General features: G+C 47.7%; 1 protein-coding gene across 2 annotated transcripts in view; it reads right to left on the bottom strand.

Moving 5' to 3' along the window:
- Positions 1-662: 662 nt before the first annotated feature.
- The window catches only part of kpna6 (karyopherin alpha 6 (importin alpha 7)), a 33980-nt gene continuing 23257 nt past the window's right edge, over positions 663-11385 (bottom strand). For both annotated transcript variants that reach the window (XM_064982862.1, XM_064982861.1), the window contains 2 exons: positions 9196-9386; positions 663-2005 (listed from right to left, as the gene is read on the bottom strand). In XM_064982862.1, the coding sequence (XP_064838934.1) occupies positions 1818-2005; positions 9196-9386 (379 nt within the window). In that variant the 3' untranslated portion in view covers positions 663-1817. The remainder of the gene's footprint in view (positions 2006-9195; positions 9387-11385) is intronic.

The following is an 11385-nucleotide window of genomic DNA, read 5'->3' as shown; positions in this document are numbered from 1 at the left end:
AACTCAGCCAGCACAAACATATATTTACCCCAGGGGTCAAGTCCCAAATGGCACACTATATATATACATACATATATATAACACAGCTTTTGGCCAGAGCCCATAGGGTCAGAAGTAGTGCACTCTATAGGGAATAGTGTGCCGTTTGGAACGCATCCCAGGCTCCTATGGAACGCATCCCAGGGGTCAGAGGAAAAACTAAAAAGCCCATATCCTAACCGGACATGCATGTGAGTAACTTCAATATAGTTTTGCATAAATCTGATGTTGCCATCTGACTAAAGTTACGCGTGTTTTTTTCCCCAAGTAAGGAATCATCCCTAATCCTTATATAAAAGAGCAACGATCCCTTGAAAGCCAAATGAAGATCTGACAGTGTCTGTATTTATATATAAAAATAAGTTTGGTTTGGATAATCACATATTCTCGTGCTATGGCTAGCGTAGCGTAGCCCCCCCCAGCGGTGTGCTGTTTAAACATTTACAATCACTTCATAATTCAAATGTAACATTATTAGGAACACGGCACACAACAAACATTATATTGCTAGTTATATCAAGCTCGGATCAAGCTAGTAACCTAGGTAACTTTATATATCTTTCAATATCCCCACACACCTATACTCCCTTTCCCCCTCGCAGCCCCCCCCCCCCCTTCCCTAATCAACATCCTCCCTTAGCCCCAGACGTTTACCTGATTTTACGATTCAGATCCCAACATGCTCCTCCACAAGCACAAAACTAAAAGTTCAACAATAAAGACATTGTAGAGAAAGGACTCAGTTCGAGAAGGGGAGAACCTTGGCTCTACACTTCTAACCATAGTTCTAGAATTCCTAAGAACCCCAAGAATTGCTTATTGGAACCCTGTATGTCCGATATAGACAGAAACCAATATGAATGAGGGTTTGGCCTAGTTGAGAATACATCCGGATTGTTTTATTGTTAACAGTAGAGAGACCATTCGTCTGTCTTGGGACACTTCAGTCTTCAGGTGGTGCATGTAGATGCAGTACGTTTTAGAACAAGCCAGAGGGAAACACAGGGTGGACAAAAGCTAAAACGAGGGGAAACAGATAAGGACTAGGAAGAGAATTGTCGTAAAGGAGCTGGGTAAAAATTAAATAAAAACACATCTCTCCCACTGGTTAGGTTTGACCCTTACATCCCGAAGGAGGACATCCCCTATGGGCAGACAGGAAGCACTAATAACCAAACCAAACCGCCCTTACGGTCAGAAGAATCAGGGTATCAACAGCACTGGCGGTGTATCTGTTATTGTATCTGTGCATTAAACCTGGACTGGACCAAACCTCGGCTGGTTGTGGGATCACTGATCAGGAAGAGCTTTGTTTTATCGTCAGGTCGGGTTGAGTTCAGGTCTCCTATTGGCCGAGACGTGGCATTCCGTTAGAAAGCGTCTGATCTGTTAGGGTAGGTAAAAGCCAGCTCAAAGATTGGGAATATAGGTTGGATAGTTGAATCTGTAAAGCCTTCCATGGGAGAGGAGGGAGAGGACAACGCTCTAACTTCCATGGAGGTGGAGGATATAAGGTGGATAAGGTCATTGCTTCACAGGTGGGGGGTGTGTCACCTCCACCCTTTATCTGTTGGGGCTAATACTAGCCCTTGGGCTCAGGGTGGGTATAGAGGATGGGGCAATGGTTGGACATGGAGGGTGGAGGGGACTGATTATACGCCAAATTCCTCCATGGGTATGAGGATAAGGGGGTGGATGTTTCATCTGAAACTCCTCCATGGGTATGAGTGATGGTTGGTTAAGATGAACCAGATGAGAACCAGAGGACAAGGAGGGCGTTATAGCTGAAAGCCCTCCATGGGTGCCTCCTGCTGGGGGAAGAGGAACTGCTGATTGGCCTGGTCCATTGGAGGAGCCAGGTTCTGGTCCTCCTCCTCCACTCCAAAGTAGTGCTCTATCAGATCAAAAGCCTTCTGGTAGATCTCTTGGTTCTCATGGCTCTGAAGGAACTCGATCTTATCTAGACCTGGAGAGAGATGATCTATTAATTCACATGGTAGATTATGCAAGTGTGTGTCCTGTATGTATGTGTGTATTTGTGTATGTGTGTATGTATGTATGTATGTATGTATGTATGTATGTATGTATGTATGTATGTATGTATGTATGTATGTATGTCCTGTGTGTGTGTGTGTGTCCTGTATGTATGTCCTGTGTGTGTGTGTGTATGTCCTGTGTGTGTCCTGTATGTGTATGTATGTATGTATGTATGTATGTATGTATGTATGTATGTATGCATGTATGCATGTGTGTCCTGTATGTAAACTCAGCAAAACAAAAGAAGCGTCTGTTTTTCAGGACCCTGTCTTTCAAAGATAATTCATATAAATCCAAATAACTTCACAGATCTTCATTGTAAAGGGTTTAAACACTGTTTCAAATGCTGGTTCAATGACAAATAAACAATTAATGAACAGGCACCTGCGGAACGGCCGTTAAGACACCAACAGCTTACAGACGGTAGGCAATTAAGGTCACAGTTATGAAAACTTAGGACACTAAAGAGGCCTTTCTACTGACTCTGAAAACCACCAAAATAAATATGCCCAGGGTCCCTGCTCATCTGCGTGAACGTGCCTTAGGCATGCTGCAAGGAGGCATGAGGACTGCTGATGTGGCCGGGGCAATAAATTGCAATGTCCGTACTGTGAGACGCCTAAAACAGCGCTACAGGGAGACCGGACGGACAGCTGATCGTCCTCGCAGTGGCAGACCACGTGTAACAACACCTGCACAGGATCGGTACATCCGAACATCACACCTGCCGAACAGGTACAGGATGGCAACAAAAACTGCCTGAGTTACACCAGGAACGCACAATCCCTCCATCAGTGCTCAGACTGTCCACAATAGGCTGAAAGAGGCTGGACTGAGGGCTTGTAGGCCTGTTGTAAGGCAGGTCCTCACCAGACATCACCGGCAACAATGTCGCCTACGGGCACAAACCCACCGTCGCAGGCCTGTACCCTGGCCTACACTCTGTACACCAAGGCCTGTACCCTGGCCTGTACTCTGTACACCAAGGCCTGTACCCTGGCCTATACTCTGTCCACCGAGGCCTGTACCCTGGCCTACACTCTGTCCACAGAGGCCTGTATTATACTCTGTACACCGAGGCCTGTATAATACTCTGTACACCAAGGCCTGTACCCTGGCCTATACTCTGTACACCGAGGCCTGTACCCTGGCCTATACTCTGTACACCGAGGCCTGTACCCTGGCCTATACTCTGTCCACCGAGGCCTGTACCCTGGCCTACACTCTGCACACCGAGGCCTGTACCCTGGCCTATACTCTGTACACCGAGGCCTGTACCCTGGCCACACTCTGTCCACCGAGGCCTGTACCCTGGCCTAGGCCTGTACTCTGTACACTCTGTCCACCGAGGGTACCCTGGCCTATACTCTGGAGGCCTGTACCCTGGATCGAGGCCTGTACTCTGGAGCGGGATCGCTTTGGAGGGTCCGTCATGGTCTGGGGCAGTGTGTCACAACATCATCGGACTGAGCTTGTTGTCATTGCAGGCAATCTCAACGCTGTGTGTAACAGGGAAGACATCCTCCTCCCTCATGTGGTACCCTTCCTGCAGGCTCATCCTGACATGACCCTCCAGCATGACAATGCCACCAGCCATACTGCTCGTTCTGTGCGTGATTTCCTGCTAGAGAGGAATGCCAGGGTTCTGCCATGGCCAGGGAAGAGCCTGGATCTCAATCCCATTGAGCACGTCTGGGACCTGTAGGATCGGAGGGTGAGGGCTCGGGCCCTTCCCCCCCAGGAATGTCCGGGAACTTGCAGGTGCCTTGGTGGAAGAGTGGGGTAAAATCTCACAGCCAGAACTGGCAAATCTGGTGCAGTCCATGAGGAGGAGATGCACTGCAGTACTTAATGCAGCTGGTGGCCACACCAGATACTGACTGTTACTTTTGATTTTGACCCCCCCTTTGTTCAGGGTCACATTATTTCATTTCTGTTAGTCACATGTCTGTGGAACTTGTTCAGTTTATGTCTCAGTTATTGAATCTTATGTTCAGTTTGCTGAAAATAAAACCCAGTTGACAGTGAAGACGTTTTTTTTTTTTGCTGAGATATGTATGTGTGTGTGTGTCCGTGTGTGTGTGTCCTGTGTGTGTGTCCTGTGTGTGTGTGTGTGTGTGTCCTGTATGTGTGTGTGTGTGTGTGTGTGTGTCCTGTATGTGTGTGTGTGTGTGTCCTGTATGTGTGTGTGTGTCCTGTGTGTGTGTGTGTGTCCTGTGTGTGTGTGTGTGTCCTGTATGTGTGTGTATGTGTGTGTGTGTGTCCTGTATGTGTGTGTGTGTGTCCTGTATGTATGTGTGTGTGTGTCCTGTATGTGTGTGTCCTGTATGTGTGTGTGTGTCCTGTATTTGTGTGTGTGTCCTGTATGTGTGTTCATATACTATATGAAGGTGTTTGTATATAATAACAGCACATTGAGAAAGTATTCAGACCCCGTGACTTTTTCCACAGTGTTATGTTACAGCCTTATTCTAAAATGGATTAAATACAATAATTCACACACTACCCCATAATGACAAAGCAAAAACAGGTTTATATTAATGTTTGCAAATGGTTAAAAAACATTTTTTTTTAAAGAGATAGCTAATTTACATAAGTATTCAGACCCTTTGCTATGAGACTCTTGAATTGAGCTCAGGTGCATCCTGTTTCCATTGATCATCCTTGAGATGTTTCTACAACTTGATTGGAAGTCCACCTGTGGTAAATTCAATTGATTGGACATGATTTGTAAAGGCACACACCAGTATATATAAATGTCCCACAGTTGACAGTGCATGTCAGAGCAAAAACCAAGTCATGAGGTCGAAAGGAATTATCCGTAGAGCTCCAAAACAGGATTGTGTCGAGGCATAGGGAAGGGTACCAAAAACATTTCTGCAGCATTGGTCCCCAAGAGACACAGTGGCCTCCATCATTCTTAAATGGAAGAAGTTTGGAACCACCAAGACTCTTCCTTGAGCTGGCTGTCCGGACAAACTGAGCAAATCGGGGAGAAGGGCCTTGGTCAGGGAGGTGACCAAGAACCTGATGGTCACTATGACAGAGCTCCAGAGTTCTTCTCTGGAGATGGGAGAACCTTCCAGAAGGACAACCATCTCTGCAGCACACCACCAATCAGGCCTTTATGGTCGAGTGGCCAGACGGAAGACACTCCTCAGTAAAAGGCACATGACAGCCCGCTTGGAGTTTTCCAAAAGGCACCTAAAGACTCTCAGACCATGAGAAACAAGATTCTCTGGTCTGATGAAACCAAGACTGAACTCTGGCCTGAATGACAAGGTTCACGTCTGGAGGAAACCTGGCACCATCCCTACAGTGAAGCATGGTGGTGGTGGCAGCATCATGCTGTGGGGATGTTTTTCAGCGGCAGGGACTGGGAGACTAGTCAGGATCGAGGGAAAGATGAACAGAGCAAAGAACAGAGAACCTTGATGAAAACCTGCACCAGAGCGCTCAGTACCTCAGACTGGGACAAAGGTTCACTTTCCAACAGGACAACGATCCTAAGCACAGACAAGATAACGCAGGAATGGCTTCGGGACAAGTCTCAATGTCCTTGAGTGTCCCAGCCAGAGCCTGGACTTGAACACGATCTAACATCTCTAGAGAGACCTGAAAATAGCTGTGCAGCGAAGCTCCTCATCCAACCTGACAGAGCTTGAGAGGATCTGCAGAGAAGAATGAGAGAAACTCCCCAAATACAAGCTTGCAGCGTCATACCCAAGAAGACTCCAGGCTGCAATCGCCGCCAAAGGTGCTTCAACAAAGTACTGTGTGATGGGTCTGAATACTTACATAAATGTGATATTTCAGTAAAAAAAAAAAAAGTTTTATATAATTTGCTAAAATTTCTAAACTGTTTTTTTTTGCTTTGTCATTATGGGTAGATTGAAGGGTAAAAAAACATAACGTAACAAAATGTGGAAAAAGTCAAGGGGTCTGAATACTTTCCAAATGCACTGTGCATACCATAGGCCTCCTCTATGAGAGCAGTAGGGGATGATGTTTGTATGTGCCATAGTCCTCCTCTATGAGAGAGCAGTAGGGGATGATGTTTGTATGTTCCAAGGCCATAGTCCTCCTCTATGAGAGAGCAGTAGGGGTTGATGTTTGTATGTACCATAGGCCTCCTCTAAGAGAGAGCAGTAGGGGATGATGTTTGTATGTGCCATAGGCCTCCTCTATGAGAGAGCAGTAGGGGATGATGTTTGTATGTACCATAGGCCTCCTCTATGAGAGAGCAGTAGGGGATGATGTTTGTATGTACCATAGGCCTCCTCTATGAGAGCAGTAGGGGATGATGTTTGTATGTACCATAGGCCTCCTCAGAGAGAGCAGTAGGGGATGATGTTTGTATGTACCATAGGCCTCCTCTATGAGAGAGCAGTAGGGGATGATGTTTGTATGTACCATAGGCCTCCTCAGGGAGAGAGCAGTAGGGGATGATGTTTGTATGTACCATAGGCCTCCTCTATGAGAGCAGTAGGGGATGAGAGCAGTAGGGGATGATGATTTGTATGTACCATAGGCCTCCTCAGTAGGGGATGATGTTTGTATGTACCATAGGCCTCCTCTATGAGAGCAGTAGGGGATGATGTTTGTATGTACCATAGGCCTCCTCTAAGAGAGAGCAGTAGGGGATGATGTTTGTATGTACCATAGGCCTCCTCAGGGAGAGAGCATTAGGGGATGATGTTTGTATGTACTATAGGCCTCCTCTGAGAGCAGTAGGGGATGATGTTTGTATGTACCATAGGCCTCCTCAGGGAGAGAGCAGTAGGGGATGATGTTTGTATGTACCATAGGCCTCCTCAGAGAGAGCAGTAGGGGATGATGTTTGTATGTGCCATAGGCCTCCTCTATGAGAGCAGTAGGGGATGATGTTTGTATGTACATACCATAGGCCTCCTCAGGGAGAGAGCATTAGGGGATGATGTTTGTATGTACCATAGGCCTCCTCTATGAGAGCAGTAGGGGATGATGTTTGTATGTACCATAGGCCTCCTCTATGAGAGAGCAGTAGGGGATGATGTTTGTATGTGCAGTAGGGGATGATGTTTGTACCATAGGCCTCCTCTATCAGAGGCAGTAGGGGATGATGTTTGTATGTACCATAGGCCTCCTCTATGAGAGAGCAGTAGGGGATGATGTTTGTATGTACCATAGGCCTCCTCTATGAGAGAGCAGTAGGGGATGATGTTTGTATGTACCATAGGCCTCCTCTATGAGAGAGCAGTAGGGGATGATGTTTGTATGTGCCATAGGCCTCCTCTATGAGAGAGCAGTAGGGGATGATGTTTGTATGTACCATAGGCCTCCTCAGGGAGAGCAGTAGGGGATGATGTTTACCATATGTACAGTAGGGGTTGATAGGCCTCCTCTATGAGAGAGCAGTAGGGGATGATGTTTGTATGTACCATAGGCCTCCTCAGGGAGAGCAGTAGGGGATGATGTTTGTATGTACCATAGGCCTCCTCTATGAGAGAGCAGTAGGGGATGATGTTTGTATGTACCATAGGCCTCCTCAGGGAGAGCAGTAGGGGATGATGTTTGTATGTACTATAGGCCTCCTCAGAGAGATCAGTAGGGGATGATGTTTGTATGTACCATAGGCCTCCTCTATGAGAGCAGTAGGGGATGATGTTTGTATGTACCATAGGCCTCCTCAGAGAGAGCAGTAGGGGATGATGTTTGTATGTGCCATAGGCCTCCTCAGAGAGAGCAGTAGGGGATGATGTTTGTATGTACAATAGGCCTCCTCTATGAGAGAGCAGTAGGGGCTGATGTTTGTATGTGCCATAGGCCTCCTCAGAGAGAGCAGTAGGGGCTGATGTTTGTATGTGCCATAGGCCTCCTCTAGAGCAGTAGGGGAGAGCAGTAGGGGATGATGTTTGTATGTGCCATAGAGCCTACCATAGGCCTCCTCTATGAGAGAGCAGTAGGGGATGATGTTTGTATGTACCATAGGCCTCCTCTATGAGAGAGCAGTAGGGGATGATGTTTGTATGTACCATAGGCCTCCTCTATGAGAGCAGTAGGGGATGATGTTTGTATGTGCCATAGATGCCTCCTCAGAGAGCAGTAGGGGATGATGTTTGTATGTACATACCATAGGCCTCCTCTATGAGAGAGCAGTAGGGGATGAGTATGAGCAGGTAGGGGATGATGTTTGTATGTACCATAGGCCTCCTCTATGAGAGAGCAGTAGGGGTTGATGTTTGTATGTACATACCATAGGCCTCCTCTATGAGAGAGCAGTAGGGGATGATGTTTGTATGTACCATAGGCCTCCTCTATGAGAGAGCAGTAGGGGTTGATGTATGTACATACCATAGGCCTCCTCTATGAGAGAGCAGTAGGGGATGATGTTTGTATGTACCATAGGCCTCCTCTATGAGAGAGCAGTAGGGGTTGATGTTTGTATGTACATACCATAGGCCTCCTCTGAGAGCAGAGGGGTTGATGTTTGTATGCATAGGCCTCCTCTATGAGAGGCAGGATGATGTTTGTATGTACATACCATAGGCCTCCTCTATGAGAGAGCAGTAGGGGAGATGATGTTTGTATGTACCATAGGCCTCCTCTATGAGAGAGAGCAGTAGGGGATGGTTGATGTATGTACATACCATAGGCCTCCTCTATGAGAGAGCAGAGGGGTTGATGTTTGAGCAGTAGGGGATGATGTTTTTGTATGTACATACCATAGGCCTCCTCAGAGAGAGCAGTAGGGGTTGATGTTTGTATGTACATACCATAGGCCTCCTCTATGAGAGAGCAGTAGGGGATGATGTTTGTATGTACCATAGGCCTCCTCTATGAGAGAGCAGTAGGGGTTGATGTATGTACATACCATAGGCCTCCTCTATGAGAGCAGTAGGGGTTGATGAGCAGTAGGGGTTGATGTTTGTATGTACATACCATAGGCCTCCTCTATGAGAGAGCAGTAGGGGTTGATGTTTGTATGTACATACCATAGGCCTCCTCTATGAGAGAGCAGTAGGGGTTGATGTATGTACATACCATAGGCCTCCTCTATGAGAGAGCAGTAGGGGTTGATGTTTGTATGTACCATAGGCCTCCTCTATGAGAGCAGTAGGGGTTGATGTATGTACATACCATAGGCCTCCTCTATGAGAGAGCAGTAGGGGTTGATGCCAGTACCACTGGGTCCTGCATCCTGCTTGGCCTCTTGGTCTCCCAGTCGCAGAATGTTCTCCAGACCGTTCAGAGACACCTGGACTATCTTACTGTCCATCACCGTCAACAAGTCACACAGAGGCTTGATACAGCCCAGGTTCACCAGGTACCTAGAGAGAAAAGGGGATAGAAAGAACAAAAAAAGAAAGAGGGAGAAGGAGAAAGATGCATTGAACCTCAAAGAAAACTAGGGAGGAGAGATAGTGTATCGTCGAAGAAGGAGAGGAGAAAGCAAGACAGGGAGAAAGAGAGAAACCTATGTAATAAATCTGGAATGTTATTTGGTACAATCCAGATGCTTGCCAAATGCAGCGGCCTTGAGACAGGAGTGTTATGGTCTCGTGACATTCTGGGGGAAAATAACTGCAAAGAAACTCAATATGGACAAACAGCTCCCAACCAGGCCTCAGACACATGCAAGTTCACCAAATGTAGCTCCTGTCTGATATCACCGGGACAACAAGGGAATTTAAGGATGCACACCGTGGAAAAACAGCTTGAGCCTGGAATCTCAGACCACATGAGTAGGAGAGAAAAACTAACACCAATCCACCTTTTGTTGACCCTCCCCCTTTCCTACTCCGACATGACAAGGGTTCTTGACCCCTCCCCCTTTCCTACTCAGACATGACAAGGGTTCTTGACCCCTCCCCTCTTCCGACATGACTAGGGTTCTTGACCCCTCCCTCTTTCCTATTCCGACATGACTAGGGTTCTTGACCCCTCCCTCTTTCCTATTCCAACATGACTAGGGTTCTTGACCCCTCCCTCTTCCGACATGACTAGGGTTCTTGACCCCTCCCTCTTTCCTACTCCGACATGACTAGGGTTCTTGACCCCTCCCTCTTTCCTATTCCGACATGACTAGGGTTCTTGACCCCTCCCCTTCCGACATGACTAGGGTTCTTTCCTATTCCGACATGACTAGGGTTCTTGACCCCTCCCCCTTTCCTACTCAGACATGACTAGGGTTCTTGACCCCTCCCTCTTCCGACATGACTAGGATTCTTGACCACTCCCTCTTTCCTACTCCGACATGACAAGGGTTCTTGACCCCTCCCTCTTTCCTATTCCGACATGACTAGGGTTCTTGACCCCTCCCTATTCCAACATGACTAGGGTTCTTGACCCCTCCCTCTTCCGACATGACTAGGGTTCTTGACCCCTCCCTCTTTCCTATTCTGACATGACTAGGGTTCTTGACCCCTCCCTCTTTCCTATTCCGACATGACTAGGGTTCTTGACCCCTCCCTCTTTCCTATTCCAACATGACTAGGGTTCTTGACCTCTCCCTCTTCCGACATGACTAGGGTTCTTGACCCCTCCCTCTTCCGACATGACTAGGGTTCTTGACCCCTCCCTCTTCCGACATGACTAGGGTTCTTGACCCCTCCCTATTCCAACATGACTAGGGTTCTTGACCCCTCCCTCTTTCCTATTCCAACATGACTAGGGTTCTTGACCCCTCCCTATTCCAACATGACTAGGGTTCTTGACCCCTCCCTATTCCAACATGACTAGGGTTCTTGACCCCTCCCTATTCCAACATGACTAGGGTTCTTGACACCTCCCTCTTTCCTATTCCTACATGACCAGGGTTCTTGACCCCTCCCTCTTTCCTATTCCAACATGACTAGGGTTCTTGACCCCTCCCTCTTTCCTCTTCCGACATGACTAGGGTTCTTGACCCCTCCCTCTTTCCTCTTCCGACATGTCAAGAACCCTCGTCATGTCGGAAGAGGGAGGGGTCAAGAACACTCGTCATGTCGGAAGAGGGAGGGTCAGGGCCCTCGTCATGTCGGAAGAGGAAAGAGGGAGGGTCAAGAACCCTCGTCCCCCCTCCTCTTCCCATGACGAGGGTTCTTTCCTCTTCCGACATGGAAGGTTCTTGATCCCTCCCTCTTCTGACATGGCGGGTTCTTGACCCCTCCCTCTTCCGACATGACTAGGGTTCTTGACCCCTCCCTCTTTCCTCTTCCGACATGACAAGGGTTCTTGACCCCTCCCTCTTTCCTACTCCGACATGACTAGGGTTCTTGACCCCTCCCTCTTCCGACATGACTAGGGTTCTTGACCCCTCCTATGGCCAATTTCTGATCTGAAAGGACT

Source organism: Oncorhynchus masou, chromosome 13 (genome assembly GCF_036934945.1).
Source record: "Oncorhynchus masou masou isolate Uvic2021 chromosome 13, UVic_Omas_1.1, whole genome shotgun sequence".
Classification (NCBI taxonomy): domain Eukaryota; kingdom Metazoa; phylum Chordata; class Actinopteri; order Salmoniformes; family Salmonidae; genus Oncorhynchus; species Oncorhynchus masou.
The sequence above is the reverse complement of the archived record's forward strand: the minus strand, read 5'-3'. Positions and strand labels throughout refer to the sequence as shown.